Source organism: Podarcis liolepis, assembly GCF_965112155.1.
Source record: "Podarcis liolepis genome assembly, chromosome: 1".
Lineage (NCBI taxonomy): Eukaryota > Metazoa > Chordata > Lepidosauria > Squamata > Lacertidae > Podarcis > Podarcis liolepis.
Window position 1 is genome coordinate 80715474 of NC_139554.1, and position 21422 is coordinate 80736895.

Genomic DNA, 21422 nt, shown 5'->3' on the forward strand with positions numbered 1-21422 from the left:
ATCTGTTTTGGTCTGCCTTACATCTGGCACCTGGACATGAGGCCTCACTGTGATCATTCCACCCCAACCCTTCTGTTTCTTCACCAGACTCTTCATGAAAGTCATATCCATCTCTGCTTCCAGGGGTCTTTCTATATCCATTTAGATGCTGCGCCAGTTCCATTAAACATACCAGCAATATATTGTTTGAATTTATTTAAAACTATACAACCTTTAACAGTAAAATATGAATGATGTGACAGCGCTATATCACTGTTGCTCCTTCCTTAGCATGTGGGATATTGTTCTGAGGCCCAAAGATATCAGTGTGGGGTCCAGTTTGGAACAGAGGCTGTAAAGAGGCAGAAAGACTAAAATCAATCACTAACCTTAGTCTAAGCTTTAATGTTAGACTAACGTGTGTGTGTGTAAACGGCATAGAGGTTTTAGTTACAATCAAGCAATATACCAGTTTTGTTGAATAAATAGCCTTAACAGGAAGGTTGATATTGAAAGGCAGAGAGAATGGAAGTGAAAAATGTCCGCATTTGTCTTCCCCAGCAAAATTAACCCATGGCAGATTTCCAGGACATTTTTGTGTATGGAAAAAGTGCAGTTGGTTCTATGAAATTTTACTTTTCAGAGAAGAAAAAAAGCGCTGGAGTTGTCTGTATGTATTCCTGGCATTCATCCATAAAACTGTAGGTGTTTCCAGGTGTCACTATTTTCAGGTGGAATCCAATCATATACCAGAAAATTCAGGTTGCATGCATATAGTTGATTGGGAGGTCTTACACAAGAAACCTGCTTCCCCAAAAGATCAGACATTTTACAATAAGAAAAGTGATGAGGGAAAATGTTCTGGAAACTGGGATAACAGTTGCTTGGATGCAATGTCATCTAACCTCTCCATGAACACCAGAGTGAAAGCTCATTAAATAACTAATGTTTACTAATCTCCCTGCAAACAAATCAGAATGAGTGCCCAATAAAAAGGCCGTCTGGTTTGATTAAACCTGAGAAGCTCTAGACTCCAGTTTCCAAACAGTGGCCAAATTAAAACAGCATAACACACAATATTGCCCTTTTGACTCTGCAGGTACCTCTCAGGTGCTTGATACTGCCAGCCTACTGTCCAATGATGCAATGGGTTATGTCACTTACTTAGTTGGGCACAGTCGTCTGATGGAGAGCAGCAAAGCGGCGGTCATGGGGAGAATCACGATAGAATGGATCAACTGTTGTAATTGTCCTGAAATGTAGGAGGAGAAAGAATTACAAAAGAAAGGTCAGTTGGGGAAAACGGGGGATTGAAAGAGGAATCATACAGTAAAGGAAGGTCAGAGAAGAAGAGCTACAACAAATCCAAGATTACCTGCCAACATGAGGATGGATTGTCCTCAAGGTCTCTGTGGCATTGGGGTCAGTACCTAAGTCAGTGGCATGGTTGTTAGTAGCAAAACCACCAGGCTGCTGTGGCTGGATCCCTCCTCGTGTCCAGCCTTCCCTATCCACTCCCTTTGGAATGTTTTCATAAAACCTGATTGAGAGAAAGGATGAATTATTCCATGTGTAGTCGAACTCACCTGCTGCCTCTGTTCTCCCTCAAACAAAATCAGGGGTGTGTATATATCCTGCAAACAATGCACTTCTACAAGTATCTGTTTCAGTACACGCCATCCACACAAACAGGCCCAACAGCTGCACAAACCTTTGCTGTTCCAGTACTCTCACAATGCACTCTCTAAAGCCACCGCATGAAAAATACCTGAAGGATAAAGGACCTGCAAGGCTTTTATGCAGATAGGACAGGGGTCAGCAAACTTACCGTGCCTCGGGCCAGTGTCTCCAGCGCTGATCAAGCGGGGGAGCGCGTGCACACATGCTATTTCCAGCGCACTTCCAGGTTGGAGGAGCACCGGAAATAGCTTGTGTGCATGTGCATGGGCCTCCTCCAACCTGGATGTGCTCTGGAAATAACGCGCATGCGCACAAGTTATTTCTGGTGCTCCAACCCGGAAGTGGGCAGCCACGCAGCACAGCGCCGGTAAGAGTGGGCAGCAGGGGTCACCGCGGGCCGGATAAACGAGTCCCTCAGGCCTTATCCAGCTCATGGGCCTTAGTTTGGGGACCCCTGAGATAGGAAAATGGTACCTTAACAACAAGACATAGCCTGGGAGTGTTACTTCTCCCAACACAGGTGGCCAACCAGTGTCAAACTTACTTGGAGTTATAGCTAGTCAGGAATCTGTTGGGCAGATCTGGATCATGTGCAGGTGTCACATATTTAAGGTTATTGAGGCTGAATCCTGATGGTTCCTGCATAGAGAGGTCCATGAAAAGAGTAAGGGTCTAGTACCATAGGAGCAGAGCAAAGTGCCCAACAGATTATGAAGACGTAAGGCCTTAAGACTGTAGTTCAGGCATACCTTCTGACCCACTTGTTCCCGACCTAGAAGATTGTTCTGTGTCTGAGGTTGATGCTGAAGCCCTTGGAACTGAGAGTGGCTCAGGGGACCTGGTGCCTCTACATCTGGTGGAACCGTCTGTGGAGATTGAAGGTCATGAGTGAAGGAACCATTGTGGGCAGTGGAGGCTGGTCCATTAAGGCCCCACCAACCTTGCCTGCCTCCTCACAGTCAGTCCATGGGGAGGCAATGACTGTCAGCTTCTTCCTCCTTTGTCTCAGCTTGCCTGTCATTGGCTCTTGACTACCGCCTGCTGTTGGCCTCCTGGCCTTCCTCCCCACCAATCCCAACATGGCCCAGCCACCACAGGTTGTAGGAGTTACTGAAGAAAGGGAGGCAACAAGGAAGACTGGGATCAAAATGAGGAAGGTTCTGTGAGTAAGATAGCCCACGGATGGTAGTAAGAGGAACAAGCAGAGACTCAGGAGAGGCTTCTGTTTGCGGACTCTGGCAGTGGAAGACAAATCCCAGAGAAAGCAAGAAAAGTGCCTAAAGAACAAAGGCAGGTAGAAAAATAGGTCACGGCAGGCAAAGATACATGAAAATGTAGATAAAAGGAAATAAGAGGTGCTGGCATGGAAAGAGTGGCAGAGACTTCTAGAGAGAGCAGTGAAGGGAGATTGTGTAAGTAGGGAAAGCAGTTGGCAGAGGGAATGTACTAAAGGAAGCAGGGCAGGTCTTCTGGTGATAAGGGAGTGTCACTTACTGGGGTACGGCCAAGATTCTGCCGACTGAATCCAGATCCCCTCTCAGAACCCTTTGATAGGACTGGTAGGAACTCATCACCCTGTCGGGAGGGGGACATATTAACGGTGAGTACATCACATGCAAACAGCCAACAAAAGAAAATACAGGAAGGGGGAAATGGCACTTTTGCCTGCTGGCAAAGCACATCCCTTCAACTGTTTTTACAGGTCTCCACCACTAACAACCCTATTACAAATGGTCTCCTTACATGTGGAAAGGAAGATGGCAGATAATCTGTCTTGGTAATGCTGACTCCTGGAGCGCTGCTCTGCAAAGCAGAAGACAAGTACTGAGACTCAGAGAGAGGAAAGTAGACAAGAGGAAGCACCGGTTCCATTACAGCTTCTACTTGGGAGCAGGCAAGCCTGTCTTAGGAGCAACTAGTTCAGCCTTCCAAGATACTGTGCTGGTTGGGACTCGTAGGAGTTTTTATCCAAAGCACCTAGAAGGAACCAGGTTGGGAAGGGTTGAACTAGTGGTATTTTGTCCTTAATGGCATGGAATCATATTCCTGCTATAGTGAAACTGCAAGGACCTATGGGCTGCACTTGAACATTCATGGCTAAATATACAGAAATATACTAGAAACTAGATTTGCTTTTGCCTTTAACCTCTCTTAAAAACAAAGTACCCACAGACCAAGACTCAGGTACAGGAAAAGTGGGACCTGTAACAAAATATTGCAGGGTAGAATGCTCTTGTTCTGGGTTCTTACTAGCTAGTGATCCCCTTCTCCAGGAAACTTCATTCCATTCCTCCCACCCTCAACAGCAAGCATGCCATGCCCACTGAGCACGCACAGTCTTCTTGGTGCTTTTAGGTTTCTGGAAAACCTGGAAGTTCTTCCAAGACTTCTAATACCTCTTTTTGGTATGTGCTTGGTGCCTTTTTGGCTACATAAGAATAGGCACTATCACATCATATGAATATATGAAGAGCCTTGCTGGTTCAGGTCAACAGCCCATCTAGTAGGACATCCTGTTCTCACAGTGGCCAACCAGGTGCCTGTGGGGAGCTCACAGGAAGGACATGAGTGCAACAGCACTCTTCCCACCAGTGATTTCCAGCAACAGCCATTCAGAGGCATACTGCCCCCAACAACGGAGGTAGAACAAAGCCATTGTGGTTAGTAGCCACTTATAGCCCCATCCTCTGTGAATTTGCCTAGCCTTTTAAAGCCATCCATGTTTGTGCCCATCGCTACTTCTCGTGGGGGCAAATGCCTTAGTAAGTGAGGAGCACAGGGGTCAGGAGAGATCGATCCACTGTTCAAGCTAACAAGCAACTAGAGCAGAAGCACCATGTTCCACTGGGCTCTGCAGGTTAATGCTTAATGTGACCCTCGGCAAGAACAGCAGCATATACAGAGTTTACTGGAGAAACCTGAGATTTGTCCATAATGGGGTTTGCCAGGCAGCCTTCAGTAAAACCAGTCTCTTCTTTGGCTCCAATTGTTTTCTTCTGCAGGAAATCTGTATGGGGGGGGGGAGAAGAGAGATGAAGTGATAACATGAGGAAAAGGAGCACACTGAAAAAAGAAGGCAGAAGACTTCTGTAAATAGCAGTGGCGACATAACAGTACAAAAATTAGACAGCAAGCTGTTGGCTGAGGAAGGCAGAGGGCATGGATAAGATAAGTGGTGAAAAGGTGAGAGCTGTATTTTACCCGGTATTTAGCTCCAAGCATAAAAAGGTGTGTCAAACTAATAATTCCACACTCTGACCTGCAGAAACATATTTAGCAATTCCATCTCTCCAGAGAAGAACCCACATCTCCTTTTCCTGCATTATATTGCACTTTCCGACGGTGCTACCAGCCAGACCGCTGCACCACATACATTCCTGCTCCTGTTCTTGTAAGTGTATGTTTTTCCTTGCCCATGTGGCCACAACTATTCCTTTTCCATGCATACAGCTTATGCATCACATCCATGCAATAAAATTTGTTGCATAAAAGCTGAGTGGAATCCTTGATATTAGAAGCAAGTGGAGGGGGGGTGTCGGTCATTCACAGGTTCTACATGCCAATACTGTAATCACTGGGCTAATGGAGGTGACTAAGTGTTGTTTGTGACTGAAGGGGCAATTTCCCTTTGTGTAATCTTGCACTTTACCCATGTCAAAAGGGCTGTGCGCTGGTGCTGGCTGTGCTAGAAGATCTGATCCTATCTGAGGGAGCCCTACGGAATGTGGCTAAAGACGTGGCTGTGAATTACTTCCAGCCCACTACGCAGAGAGCCTTGCACATTATGTGTGGCAAAGCGGGTGGACTGGGTTCAGTGATGTTCCTGCTGTCACTGTATGTTGACTGCAGTTTTCTAAAGTCCAAGCATTAGAAAGAAATGCTAATGTAGCAATTGTGGCAGCCACTCCCCCAAGCAACACTGTTGATGGACTATGTCGAAATGGCAAAGATGACCGTGAAGATCAGACACCAAGATGATAAAAGAATTGGGGTGGGGGGAATTATAGAATATCTTAAAGACAACTGTAGATGCTTTAAAAAGTTAGCAGGATTGTTATAACACTTATAATGTAATATGATTTAAGGTAAAAAAGGAGATAAAATGAAGTAGAAAAATGTAATTAGATGGGAAAAGGGGGGTCAGAAAGGGGGGGAGCCCGAGGGATCTAAGTAATCCCAGAAGCATAGAAAATTAAAATGATGTGAATGTATCAAAATATTGTTTAAAAGATGAAAATAAAATATTAAAAAAACAAACACTGTAGGATGGGAAGGGTAGGATCAATTATTATCATTACCATTACCATTACCAGGGCTTTTTTCAGCTGGAACTCACAGGAACTGAGTTCCAGCACCTCTCAGGTGGACACCGTTGCCATTCTAAGAGAACAAGGGAGGTGCTCATGGTGAGTTCCAGTACCTCTTTCTAGAAAAATAGCGCTGATTATTACCCACCAGTCACTACGACATTTGCCAATGACACGCCCACACTACCCATGCATGAAAGGCAAGCTGCATGTAGACTGATGCCTTTCATGCATGGGTACCGTGGGAGCATCAGTGGTGAATTTCATAGTGACTGGTGGGCAGTTGCAGCGTTGCTGTGGGATTGGGAGCCCTGCTGAATCAACCCAAAGGCCCATCTACTCCAGCATCTGTTTCTCACAGCAGCCAACCTCTGGAAAGCTCACAAACAGGACATGAGGGAAATAGCTTCCTCCTGCTGTTCCCTAGTGGCTGGCATTTAGAGACACACTTCCTTTGCTCCTGGAGGTAATATATAGCCTTCGTGAATATAGTAACCACTGAGAGCCTTATCGTCTGTTGAGAGTCTTATCCTCCATAGTTTATAATGACTCAATATATAATCTCACAATACTCAGAAGAAAGTCATTTTGAATTCAGTGGGGCTTACTCCCAGGTTAGTGGAGTTGCAATTTCAGCTGTACTCTTGTCTCTAAAATGCACATACCTATATGATGAAGTAATCTAATGTAGCAAGTGATGATGACCACTATAGAAAATATGGTGATGCCTATATTTTGTCCCATATCAGAGGCAGTATGGCGCTGAATACCACTTACTGGGGATCACAAATGGGAGAGGGCTACTCATGATAGTTCAGCCAGTTGGACAGGTTTGTGGGTTCAAGCCCCATGTTGGGCAAAAGATTCCTGCATTGCAGGGGTTGGACTACATGATCCTCAGGGTCCCTTCCAACTCTGCAGTTCTATGTTCTGGCTGTGAGCTTCCCATTGGCATCTAGCAGGCTGTGCTAGAGTGGAAAGGGCTTTGGTCAGATTCAGCACAGCTGTTACAAAAATGAAAATCTGCAGCAGACTAGAAAGAAGGCCTCTGAACTGCAAAATTCCAAAGCAAAAATCAGACGTGTACAGAAAAAACATTCTTTCAGAGAGCTGCATCGATTTTTCACTGCCACCTTCAATGTGAATTTATTTTCAGACATGAGAGTGATTTGTGCATTTATATCTTGCACATGAAATGTGACAAGCTGTCCCAAGAATTCCAAGTTAGATTTCCATTATAAAATCTCTAACCTCCACCCCCCAAGTTGCAGAAGATGACTTAAATGTCAACGTCCCCACAGGAACATTTTTAGAAAAAAAGGCAAAAAACAAATATCCCAATTTACATTTTAATCTAAAAATTTCTGAAGACTGTGGGTGGCAATATTGATATGTGCCACCGTTAAAAAAAAAAAGAATTCAGCTGGGAGTTATTTGTGATTTGGATATAGTCCAGACTACTGCTTTAACTTCCTAAATATGGATTTAAAAGAATTTTAAATTGAAAGAACACAGAGGTGAGAATGACATATTGCAGCATTACATAAATACAGAATAAGAAAACTGGACAAGAATATATCTCAGGATGCTACCTTTGTGAAAGTGGTACTATATTATATATGGTCTATTTTTAATAGTAAAGTAACAATTTAATGCAGATCTAAGAACACTTAATTTTCTAGTAGATGGTGACCAGCTTATATGAATCAAACTGAATCTGTTTCTCGTGTTCCCTTTTTGTTTAAAGACTGCCTATCTCCTGAAAACCATACTGTGCCTGGATACAAAATGAAATATCTAGACTGAACTTCTTAACAGAACCACGGACTTCAAGTATCCTTAGAGCAAGGATGGAGAACCTGTGGCCCTCCAGTTGTTAGACTCCAGCTCCCATCAGTCCCAGACAGAATAGCCAAAAGTCAGACTGATGTGAATTGTAGTCTGATGGCATCTGGAGGACCCCAGGTAAGTGTCTTGTTTACTTAGATGATACATGTGTGCTTAGTCTTGGGCATAACTCACCAGTCATTACATCTCTGAAAAATGTCACATAAGAAACACAAGAAGCATTTATCACTTTGATGTGATGTTTAGCTGCCTAAATACCCCCTTCTAAACCAATGGTGGGGAACCTTTGGCCCTCCAAATGTTGTTGAATGACAACTCCCATCATCCCTGACCACGATATTGGCAGGTTGATTGTTATGAAGAAGCAGACAGCTCCCTTTCTTATGAGTGGAGTATCAATATTGTGCATGAGGATGAAGCTCTGTCAGCTATGAAGAATAATTACCTGGTTGTCCTGGAATGTTGAAGCGGTACTTTGAGTTGTACTCCGTGGACATGTAGTGAGGTCCCTGCAAATATGCAAACAGCAGTGGAGAGTAAGACCAAATGCCCCAGATGGAGTCTCCTACTTGCCCTGCCAGTAGGGTTTCCAATGCACTGTTCCACATCCATCCTGCTTCTCTGTTTAAGGGCAGACCAATTATTCCTGGGGTAACAGTTCTCAGCTTTCTGAAGTTATCTTGCTCTCTCCCATGACTTTATCATTTATTCTTTACTGATCCTTATGCCTGGAACTCCCACCTCTCTCACTTCCTGCAAACCCTTCCTCAAAGCCTGTGTTTTCTGGGAAGCATTTGGCACAACCCCCTGCTCCCCATACACTACTGTAACTAAGACTAAGTAGGCACAATTGGAATAATCTCATATTCTTCCCATGTTTTCCTGTAGCGCCATTTCCCTCCACATGGTCTATTCTGCCCCCATATGTCAATTTCTACATTTTAAGCAGTGATGTAGGGAAACTGGGGGTACAAAACCTCACAGCCTCTTTCAGCCAATGAAGTACCATGGTAATTGACACAATCCTTCTTGCTCTGATTCAAGCTTTACTACCATTTGTGACGGATTAGCATTGGAGAAGTCAGAGGATAAGGAAAATAATCAAGGGGAGACTTTTCTTTGGTCGGGTTCCTATGCTGCCCTAGCAGTTTGAATAGCAAATGGTGTGTGTGTGTGTGTGTGTGTGTGTTGTTTTTTGTTGTTGTTTGTTGTTTGTTTTTTGCATTTCTAATTAAAAGCTAAAGATTGCATTTACAAGTTGAACAGCGCTAGTGACCCACCCATCCTGCCACTGCCACTAGTGTAGAGGTTATGGCAGCAACAGCAGCAGCGACAAGATCTTGTGCAGTCTCACAAAAATCAATTTCATGCAGTCTGCAATATCTCGCAAGAGCACCACAAGATCTCACCGGAACCCACCACCACCTCTGATGCTTTGTGGGCACCACTGCACAACCTAAGTAAGAGAGGCTTTGACAGGGGATGTTTCAGTGACAGGGTGGCACCTTCCTGTTTCCCTTCAGGCAGCAAAACACCCCTAAATTCAACCTATGCAACCAGCATAAGAATTGCTGAGTTCAATGGAGCTTACTCCAGGTAACTGTGTGTCAGATTGAAGTCATGCTATATGGCTGATCAGGGATGTGAACCCAGGTTTCACCAGCTAAATTCTAACATGTTAACCAATATGCCAGGTATCTTCAACCTTTTCATTACCCAGGACGCCCTTTTAATCCAAACTTGCATTTGGGGATCCATTTCTTAAATCTCTAACATGTTTGCTTGGTAGTAGTGCTCCTGTTATGACCCACTTTTGATCAGGCCGTGCCCCATGAATGGGTCCCGACCCACCAGGTAAAGGACCAGTGTGCTATACCATCCCTTGTCAATTCACTGTTCTAGGACTGCATTTTATTCTGTCACACTTTCCCCCCTCTCCCATACATACCACCTTAGGATGACATCACGCTTGTTCATAGTTCAATGATTGAAATGTTGAGTGATGACTTGTAGGTGTGAAACAACCTTCACAGATCAAAGAATGCAGACTAGAGCTTTCCTATTAGCTCACATCACCACAGACAATACTTTTCTATGGAGGCAATTCACACCTTCTGGTGCAAGTCATCAAGCAAGGAGACAGGCATATGTGAATCAAGCTTTAGATCAGGAGTGAAAATGAGGACTATGGGGATAAAATCGGATCACTTTCTATATGGAAAGGTACTTGGTTTTGCAGTAACCCAGGGAAGTCAAGCTTTTCCTGCCAATACTTTCACTGTATGCTAAAATATTGGTTTTCAACAGGTTTGCTGTGAGCAGCAGTGCAAGCACAATTTTAAAAATATTTTCCCCCATTGCGGATTATGAGGACACGAGTAGGGAAAGTCATGCATAAAATGGAAACTCCCCTTTTATTTTACTGCATCTGGTGGTGGATATAAGAGCCAAACCTAGGACCCTGGATTCCACACTGGCCAACCAGATGCCTATGAGAAGCCCAACACCAGGGCCTGAGTGCAACAGCACTCTCTCTATTTGTATTTCCCAGGAAATGGTATTGAGAGGCATACTGTCTCTGATAACTGAGGTAGTACAAAGCCATCAGGACTGGTAGCAGCCATTAACAGCCTTATCCTCCATGGCTTTTTCTAATCTCCTTTTGAGGCTGTCCAATTTGGCAGTCGACACTACATCTTATACAGTAGGAGCAAGTTCAATAGCTTACGCACTGTGTGAAGAAGCCAGACCTTCTGGCCCTGAGTTCTAATGAAAACTCCCCTTTATACCTCTTCTGTGATCAGGTACTGCCTAAGCTACAGTCAAATGAGGAAGGGCCCATTGAACTAGCAGCTGACTCACATGTCTGGCATGTTCCACATCGACAGAACCTCTTCCATACAACTTGTGCAGGTCAGGGGTATGTTTAGGCTCCAACCCTGTTATAGCTTGGGCTCCCTGGTCTGCTGTGTCAAAATGGACTTTCTTGACCTGCAAAATGAAGCCCAGCTTGCAATTTGGAAAGTTAAGTATGAATACCACAAATACCAGAACTGAAGTGATACTGTTCAGGGCTATTGTTGAGAAAGGAGAGGAAAGAACAGTCAAAAGTGAGCAGGAAAATGCATATATAAAATGCATCTTGTATCTGTCCCCTTCTCAGAAGTGGTAGGGAGTCATCTTCTTCATGGCTGAGCCCTTGATCACAGCTCTAATTAAAACATTAGGAAGCCAGTGAGGTCAATCAGTGAAGCTACAAGGCTTCATGCTCCCATATCTAATTCATTTCTTCATTTTCCTATACTCCAAACAAAATAATGAGAATTTCAGCTTATGTGTTTCCAACAGAATAAAGGTTTTAATCTTTCCTGTGGCAGTGAATGCCTTGAAAAACATGATTATGGTGGTGGGGTGGGGTGGGGGTCTGAAAGCCCACAATATAGAAGGCAAATCAAAAGAGAGACACTTTGTTTTTAGTATTCACACAACTGTAAAGCAATTCTGAAATTATAGAGGAACCGGGTTTGGCAGATACTAGGGCTCAGTCCTACTGCGCACTTCCCAAGTCTCAATCCCTCACACAGCTAAACTGTTCTCAACATAGTGCCTGGGTTTAAAAGGAAGCAATCCTTGTTCAAATGCCTCTTTTCTACCACAACATGTTCCACTTGGTATATAACCCAGGTCACAATCATATTGGCATGCACACACATACACCACCAGCAGCTCTCCTTAGCTCCATCCTGCACTTAATTAGAACAACTCATTAATGAGTCCCAGTGCTTTAGGTGTAGAACTGCCAACTGGACAATATTTTACTGATATGTCTAGTAAAAGCATAGTCTGGTAGTATATAGGCTTCTGAAAACCCCACTAATCTGTCTCAACAAAACCCTAGGCTATCGAGCTTCACTCATGATTACTAGTCTATGTAGCAAACCTCATATGTGACTCAGGAATGTCCACTCTGACTCTCAAAGGTTATGAATGGAGCACTAATACACTTATGCACTCCTGCCCCATAACCATCCATATTCCAAACCTTAATTTACTTACATGGTGCCTTTATCTATAAATGTATCACATTACAGCACAACTTTATGGGCATTTACTCAGAAGCAAGTTCTACTGTGTTTAATGGGGCTAGTAAGCATATTTAAACTGAACAGAGTGTGACTTAATTCTGAACACCAGCATTTATGGGATTGCACTGCACCTACTGACTTCTTTCTGGCTCCTTGTACCATCAAAACGTGACTCCTCTTCACATCTTGTATTTCTGAAGCTCTGTTCGTTTTGGATCCTCATATACACTTGCCAGATCACATCAGTTTACACATCCTGGCTTTTGTGTTTTGCCCTGCATCACAGTAGATTCTCTTAGACCTCATGGATATATAGAGAGAAGCCTGGAAATGGAATGACTCCTAAATGCTCAGAATTTAGTCTTGCAAAACATCCTCCTTCCACACATGCACTGCCACAGTTTTGTGTTGATCCATCGGATTGAAATTCACAACGCAGGTGATTCATGTATGCATTATCAGTTATGGTAACTATCAGGCACATGGCCCCTTTAAGAGAAAAAGCTATGACCCAGGATGCAGGCCCTTGGAGAGCTGACTCAGAAGGATGGAGAAGCTGCTCGAATAAAGGCCTTGCCACTTGCTAGATGGATGTCGGACTTTGAGCTGCCTCATTGCTGAAGCTCTAAGCTCCAGCCTTCCTGAACTGAAGAAATAGCCCAAGCCATTATTAATGGCACTAGGTGATAATTTTGGCACATTACAAGCATGTTCAATAGCACAACAATCCACCACACAGAGGCAAATCCTAGGTCTGGGATACTTACCTCTTTAGTGGTGGGGAAAGAAAGAGGTTTTTCTCGAACATACCCACTCCCTGGCTGGTACACACTCCAGGGAAGAGGATATTTCCCATCTGGGAGCTCAAGAGGCTGGAAGTGCTTGGTTGTTGTCGATTCATAATTGTCCTGAAGGAGCTTCCTGGTTTCAGAGAAAAGACTAAGCATGAGAGACATAATAATAATAATAATAATAATAATAATAATAATAATAATTTATACTCCACCCATCTGGCTGGGTTTCCCCAGCCACTCTGGGTGGCTTCCAACATAATATTAAACTACAATAGTCTATTAAACATTAAAAGCTTCCTTAAATACACAGCATCTGAACTTAAGAGACACAGTGGATTTTAATCAGGTTATGTTTAGGCATGTTAGAATTGTGCTCTAAAGACAGCCATGCTTTCTATCTCCTAAAGTGATGCGTTAGTCCAGGCAACCCAAAAGATCACTGTCTTTGGCCCTTCCAGTCATCTACACTGCAGATGGATACCACGGTGAAGCGCCAAATGCAATTGCCTTGCCATAGACTTTATTATTGTGCTTTGAGGGAGTACAAGTAAAGCAAATGCAAGCATGTCACTGACTCAGAGGTGACATGAGCATTATGAGGATGTGATTATGTTTCACAGCTTTCCCCAATCTGGTACCCCCAAAATGCTCTGGGCTACAGCTCCCACCTGCCAGAGCCAGCACAGCCAATCACCAAGGGTGGTAAGAGCTGGAGCCCAAAACGTCTGGAGGGCAGTGGGTTGGGTGGTATGCAAACCACAAGACAGTTTCCCTGTTCTGATCCATCCCAGTTAATTTCCACAAAGTATACGACCAATACCTACCCCACAGTTGGATTATCTATTTTGTCTAGGCTTGGCTTGTAGTGGACGACGGGACGGTAATTGGTTTTATATCCTGCTCCAGAGTGGATGCTAGTCCGAGGACGAAACCCTGCTTGACCTGGCAAAGGAAAGGGAGACAATGGCAGATTTGTATTGCCTATTTATATCTTCACTTACTTACTGCATTTATAAAGCACTGTTTTCCCACTGCACACTCAATACAGTTTACAATATAAAGTAATAACTAATTGTCCATTCAGGTCGATTCAGCTGTGTTGGTCTGACGCAGTCCAGTCAGGGAAAAATAAATTGTCCAGTAGCACCTTATAGACCAACTAAGTTTGTTCTGGTATAAGCTTTCGTGTGCATGCACCAGAACAAACTTAGTTGGTCTATAAGGTGCTACTGGGCAATTTTTTAAAAACAATTTTTTAATCTAATTGTCATGACACAGAAGGAAAGAGATGGGGAAGGAAAAGGAAAACCAAGCGAATTTGAGTATACTAACTCTTGCATGATTGGAGCGAGGTGTTACATAATGTTCAGGTGGGATGATCACTACAGCAGAGGAGTGGAGGAGCTACATGGCAGTTGACCCCAACCGAATCAAGAGCAATGCCATGGGGCAGCTGCAAATAGTGGCTGTTCCAGGAGGACAGGGGCCAAATGGTAGTTTGTCTCAGCTAGGCTGATAAAGGGGTCCTCACCTTTCCCCCTAATGCACCAGGTATGATAGCTCCAGATGGAAGCTACTCTGGTAGGAAAAAGGCAAATGGAAATTGGTGCCAGCCAAGCTGACAGAGGAGGCCTCACTGCCATTTCTCTCTCTGCAAAAGCCACTGCAAGAATCAGTTCTGAAGGATGGAAGCTTCATGCATGTTAGAAGGTGGGAAGGGGTGGGGCTTCTCCAAGAACATTCTTGTAAACTTTGGTGCTTTGACCTATGGTAATATCTACGCTTCAAATCGAGGCTGGGTCCTAATGTCAAAAATCCCAACTGCATATTATTTCATAGTCTTATGTTTTATATCTATCCATATTGTCCATAATATTTGTTACATTACAAGTGGGGTTAAAACCCTGCCATTGTTTTATAAACTTTTCCCATTCTTTCTTGGATTTCTTGTCTTCTTGGTCTCTAAGTTTCCCGGTCAGTTTTGCCATTTCAGCAGAGTTTCACAGCTTAGTTTGCCAGTCCTCTCTGGTAGGAACTCTTTCTTCTTTCCATCTCTGGGCTAGTAGCATCCATGCTGCTGTTGTCGCATACATGAAAAGTATTTTCTGTTCCTTTGGAATGTCGGTACCTCATAAAAAGGCTTCTGTTTTTTTAACAAAAGGTTTCAATTTATTTTGAATGGGTTCCCAACAATCAAGGCTCAAACGTTACTAAATGTTGCACATGATGGGAGCTTGAATCTCATAATTTTATTGTTATTCATGTTTTTATACCGTATTTTATACTGCTTTTATAATTAAGTGTTTTAAAGTGTTTTAAATTTGTTGTTAGCTGCCATGAGCCCAGTTTTTGAACCAGAAAGGGCGGGGTATAAATAAATTATTATTATTGCAACAACAAGCCTGGGATTGGGATTACGCCTGAACAGCCACCATCCTTTTGGGCAGTTAACACTTTCCTTTGTTTGATATGACCAAACTATCCACAGATAAGATAAATCCCTTCCCTTATTGAAGATGTCCTTACCATAAGCTGTGCCATAGCTGGTACAGTAGAATTTCATGGGGTCCATACACCCACCAGAGCTAGTTTTTACATAGGGAGAAACAATCCCTAGGGGGAGACGACCCATCTTCTCTGAAGATACAGAGGTGGATTTACTGATGAAAGGTTTCCCTGGAGGAATAGAAATGGAAGATGATTGACCACTAAGCATTCTGGATAGCAGGAATGCGGCTCAGCCTCTCAACAAAGAAATCAGTCTGACTTGAAGCAACTGTTCATCTGCATTGTGTGCATGTCTCCTTAGAAACAGTGAGGTCACACACACATCATTGTGATGTCACAGACTCAGGATTTTTAAAGGGAGCTAATGATACAAACCAGGCCATTCGTGGTCTTAATACATCAGGGTCAGGTCTTAAATGCTCCTTATTGGTTGCAGGTGCACTGTGGCTCAAGTGAAGCAATGGAACCAACTCCTTCCACAAAAATGGAGATACCAGAATATACCTTTTTACCTGAAGATTGTAAAAATATTCAACCTTGCTATTCAGTTCCAATTGGCAAGTAAGACACCCTCAGGGAAATCCCTGTTGAAATGGAGGCGAACCACACAAGAGTAGGGTGGCACTTTTCCTTTTTATAGAGGCTTCTAGAGAAAAGCTTCCAGAAGGATTTGAAACACTGAAGATCAAGTAAAATGTTCAGGGATCTCCCATTACTGGGTGGGTGGGTGTGAGTGTCCTTCCTTCTATGAATCAGGAACCAGTTCGTATGATAGTCCCCACCCCATGCTGTAGCACATGGATTCTGCACACTCCACATAAAGCACTAGCTAATCTGTACCCCTCCCACAGTTTCTGCCTGTCCTTTTTCTAGAACTCTTCTATTGCATCTTTCTTGCTGTTCTTCTGCTGTCAATATATGAGTGCTTGTGGTGATTGTAGCACTGCACTATTATCAACATGTTTTCAATCTAACCACCTCACATTTACAATAACCTCTGAGTGGGAAATTGTTATGCTCCATATTCGTTTCCAAACCTCCATTTTGTGTCCACTGGTGAGCAGCTGTGAGGAACCACTTTTTCTTATTTTTCCTTCATAATTTTTTTTTTTGCAAAAATTTTATTAGTTTTTATAATATCAACAACAAACAAAACATAACAAACATAAATCATAACCTTATTGAAAATAAGTTATTTACTTTGTAAAATGACTTCCTCATTTCCCCTTAGTTGAATTTCATTGCATATCCTTATAACGGTTTTCCAAATCCCAATTTTAATACAGTGGTACCCCGCAAGACGAACGCCTCGCGAGACGAAAAACTCGCAAAACGAAAGGTTTTTTCGTTTTCGAGTTGCCTCGCAAGACGAATTTCCCTATGGGCTTGCTTCGCAAAACAAAGCTTGCCCCGCAAGCTCCGGGGACAGCAGGTCTTCCCCGCTGCCCCCGGACCTCTTTTGAAGCAAGGGGCGGTGGGGAGAAGTCTTTGCCCCCCCTGCCTGCCTTCCCAGGGGCTTTTACATCGCCCCGGACAGCGGAGAAGTCCTCCGCTGTCCCAGGCGATTTAAAAATGCCGCCCGCCAGCATTTTAAGATTGCCCCGGACAGCGGAGAAGTCCTCCGCTGTCCCGGGGTTTTTTAAAATGCTGGGGGTGGGAAGAAAAGCCCTTGTCCCCCCCCCCCAGCCTTCAGAAGAGGTCGGGGGACAGACTGTCCCCGGACCTGGTCTGAAGGCGGTTTCCATAGGAACGCATTAATTGATTTTCAATGCATTCCTATGGGAAACCGTGCATCGCAAGACGAAAAACTCGCAAGAAGAAAAAACTTGCGGAACGAATTAATTTCGTCTTGCGAGGCACCACTGTACCCTTTAAATTAAACATTAACATCTTTAAATCTTCTCCTTTTTGTATTAGACATATTATTTTATCAGTTAACATAAATACAATCCTAAGCCCATTAAGTATCTGGAAGCTATTTCCAATTATTTTAGCATTTTTCCTTCATAAATTCAACTGCTTTGTTGTGAAGTACCACAGAGAACTTTCCATTTTAATTTTCTCTGCCCTCCCAACACACCTGAAGTGCTATACATGTCTTGACAAAATAAATGGCACCAGTTAATAGGTCAGTTGAGAGACCACCTTACTCCTTATATATACAGCAGATTGTTGTGTTCTGCAGGAGTCTCCCTCAAGTTCCAAAGATCTTAAGAATCCCAGTTAACAGTAGCTGAGAGGAAGGCTTTCAATGTTGCTGCCCCTGTTCTGTAGAACAGCATTTCTGTCAAGATATGGCAGAGGCCACTTTTTGAACATTCCAGAAACAATTGAAAATATATTTGTTTTGTTGGGGAAATTTCTCACAGACAATTTAACCAAGCTTTCCCAGCTGGCTGAAGAGGCCTCTCTGCCTTAGATTTAAAAGCAATATGAATGAATACCTATCTCTAGGAGGTTTTTTTTTTTTTTTGCATTGTTAGTTTTAAAAGCAATTTTTAGCTGTTTTTATTATATCCTGCATTGTAAGGGGTTGGACTCAAAAGACCTTCAGGGTTCCTTCCAACTCTATGGAAATCCAACACACATTTAGAGCTCATTATTTCCCCCAAGGAATCCTGGGAACTGTAGTTCTTTATGGGTGAACTGCAGCTCTGTGAAATGGAAACTACAGTTCCCAGGGTTCTTTAAGGGAAGCCATGTGTGTGGCATGTGCTTTAAATGCATGGTGTGCATCTACCCTAAATCATTTTGGCGCACACACATAGGTAATTCGTAAGTAAGTAAATAAATAAATAACCTCCCAGCATGTGGCAAAGCACGGCTGCCACTTGGGCGGGGGAAGGAGGCTCCAACCATCTTCTGCATTTGGAAGCCATGACCAGCAGCTCCACTACTTGGCCAGTCCTGCAGCATCTCACCCACGTGGCGAGGCTCTCCTCTTTGGAGTAAGGCAGGGAGAAGGTGGAGACAACAACAAGAAATGTTGCAGATGACGCCTCCTGCTTTGAAGTATAGCATACACACAGTTTTATTGTGCTTTTGCATGGGTCGTACACTTTGTGTATTGTCTTGATGGGGGGGATGGGATAGAAAATTACTTATTGCCATTCACTGCCCCTTTTGTCAGGGACACTGACGCTAAGATTTTTACCTTCTTAATAAGTTATGTGTCTAGGACACATGCCTTTTTGCCATAAGAACTACTGCAAAATTATTAACAGTGGTTACAGACTATCCTGCCCATCTGTCTAGTCTGTCTGCTGGCTCCCATGTTCCCTCCTGGGCAGGGGAAGCCAGGAAGCAAGACAGGTGTGCAATAGACCCCTCCTGCCACCATTCCCCAGCCACTCGTATTCAGAACCATCCTACCTCTGATCCTGAAGACAGGATGGAGCCATCGTGACTAGATGCCAATGACAGCCTTATCCTCCATTAATTTATTTAATTCCCTTTTAAAAAACATTAAATCGAGCAGCTATCACTTTGTCTTTTGGTAGTGAATTCCATAGTTTAACCATACGCAGTATGAAAAATACTCCACTTTCAGAATTAAGAGTCCCGGAATGCTAGGACCATTCCTTGTAAAACTTTTATTGGCTGCCCCTTTCCCCACCCTTCTGTATCCTTTTTTGGGCAAGGCAACCAGAACTGCACGCTGTATTTTAAAGTGTGGACACACCACATATTTGTATGAAGATGTTTCCTTTCGTAACAATGCAAACTCTGAATTAATATTTTCACGCAGCTGTCTCAACATTTGCACTGAGCGTTTCCTGGTTGGTCGCCATCAGCTCAGACCCCATCAGCATATAGGATCTTTTTGCCCCAGTGTGCATCACTTTACACATAGGTGGTCATTGTTGTGCTTGGAGTTGGACTAGGACCTCGGAGCCCAGGCTTGAAAACCCTGCTCAGCCATTAAGCTGACTGGAAGCCACAGCCTCAGAGTCTAACCTACCACACAGGGTCGCTGGGGATAAAATGGGGAGGAATTGATCCATGTACACTATCCTGAGCTCCTTAAGTGGAAATATGGGATATAAATGGAATAAATAAATGAACTGCATTTGCCATTTTAATGCCTATTCAGCCAGTTCCACTTGGAATCCCATTTTTCTATTGACCTGAATAATTTGATGGTCTCAGAAAATAGCCATCATTGTAGGAAACATTGCTGTACACACCAGCCATGTGCATACACATATCTGGGAACCCAGCAAGAGAAATGAAATGCATACATATGTCCTTACATAGGGTTGTGCACAGAGTGTAGGGGAAAGACCTAAATCAGGTATTAAACCACACGACCACATCTAAACAGATTCTCCCAAAACAGCAATTAGCCATTGCCCCTTGTCGTTTTTCTAAAAATTAATATTTCTAATCTTCCAAGCACAGAAAAGGGGGCGGGGGAAGGACTATTTAACTTAGGTACAGAAGCATAGTACAGGGTCAGACCACATGTTTTGTGTCCAAAAGATCTAAAGTTCAGTCTCTGGTAGCTCCAACCAAAAGGGTCTTAAGCTTGCAGAGTTGGGGAAATCCTTGGCTAGTCACTTCCAGTCAAAGTACTGAGCCAGTGCAGTGCAAGGGAGACCAAAGGACACTGCAGAGACGTTTGTGAGACAACATGAAGCTAAATCCACCATGGACAGCAGCCTGCAGCCACCAACCCCATTTCGCCTCGCGAGGATGACATTGTCCTTACCTGTCCCAACCAACGAGGCACTGCTTGCTGGCTGATGGTAGCAAGCAGAACTAGATGTCCAAAAGGAACGAACCATTCATTTATTTAAGGAACTGAAGTTGGGAACTTGACGGACGAATGCAGAAAGCTGAAGTCTAGCAGCATGTAACCTAGCAACCAGCACCTAGCAACTAGCTCAACAACATTGCTCTCCTTCCAATGGCCTTATAGTTCAGAGGGTATTGGAAGCGACTGCAGGGGCCCTGGGCACACATGCCCAATACGTAGATGAGATGGTTCTGATTATTTGGATTCCTAAATATAGCCCTTGAGGGGTTGAGGTCTGTGTGTTTCCTGAGCCATTGTACCATTGTATTCAAGTTGAGATACTAGATTGGAGCTGGGGAGGTATACAGCAGTTGAACAAGGTAGACTCATCAGAATCAGTGCTGCCCCCACTCCCATGTCCATAAAACATAAAACAGCATCAAGTAGCCAGAAAGGAACATGTGTAAGGCTGTGTGCCTACGAAATGTCTGCAGTCGCAGCTGTGCAGTGTAATTCAAGTGTAACTTTAGATGTCCGGCGCACAACTCTTGAGAATTTAAGCCTTCCCCACCATTATCCCACCTCCCAATGTTCTGCATTTGTATCTGCGAAATAATATTGAAATGTTATTGTAAAGTCTTAGCAATCTGAGTTGTGGGTTTCAGATAGCTCAGTTTTGGTGCTGTGTGATTCTGTTGTGTATTTGTGTTATATTTTACTCATGTCATTGAATGTGGCATTGCTTGACACAGAATCTCTGCAATCTGAACTCTGACACGGAAGAGAAATCTCTGAGCATACAAAATTAAAGATATGTAAGTTACACATCACTTTTGATCAAGGCTGCATGTGAATATTTAGTACTGAGCAAACACCACCATCATGCTTATAATGACACCATGTGGTAGTTTAAAGGTAATGCCATAGACTAGGTGGCTGCAAAGAAACGTGTAACCTTAAGCATGACTTTTAAAGTTCTGTGTGGTAAGGGGTGGAGGGGAAACCAACTCTAGGAGGGCCAAGCTGTATTTCAAATTGTCACACAGCTAGCAAGTTTTAATAGGATTTTTTTAATTAAAAAAAAGTACATGACATAAACCATGTTCTGTAGAAACCCCTGGGTGTCTGAAAGTGTTACTTATATGATTATTGAAGAAGTCACTGCTGGCCGGAAGAAAAAGTATTTATGTATCCTAGAACAATTTCAAACACCTGTTTTGAAAATACCTGACTTCCAGTAATTGACTGAAAAGTGGAAAAGAGCCTAACAGGGTTAGACACAAGTCACACAGTACTGTTTTCTTCTTTTTGCTCCATCAACTTCTAAAAATAGAATAGCGAAAGTTCATTCAGCTAGGAATGCTAGCAGTTGATTGGGTGAAAAAAGGAAACACAAGCAGACTGAATAAACCGTGTATGTTTATGAAAATTTATGAACAGAGACATAGGCTGATCTATTTGCTTTTTTATTTTTAAGTATTTC

The 21422-nt window shown here is 43.3% G+C and overlaps 2 protein-coding genes across 2 annotated transcripts in view; both read right to left on the reverse strand.

Annotated features, from left to right (window-relative positions):
- The window catches only part of TKFC (triokinase and FMN cyclase), a 160780-nt gene that overhangs the window by 56249 nt on the left and 83109 nt on the right, over nt 1-21422 (reverse strand). The window lies entirely within an intron of this gene.
- SAXO4 (stabilizer of axonemal microtubules 4) lies at nt 179-20062 on the reverse strand. Its single transcript, XM_083498228.1, has 14 exons — nt 19913-20062; nt 15220-15369; nt 13518-13635; nt 12667-12820; nt 10677-10805; nt 8260-8323; nt 4578-4666; nt 3403-3462; nt 3154-3234; nt 2409-2525; nt 2204-2298; nt 1355-1519; nt 1144-1231; nt 179-331 (listed from the first exon to the last, which is right to left on the reverse strand). Exons 1-13 carry the CDS (start codon nt 19986-19988, stop codon nt 1144-1146), a joined length of 1386 nt encoding a protein of 461 aa, XP_083354354.1. The 5' UTR covers nt 19989-20062; the 3' UTR covers nt 179-331.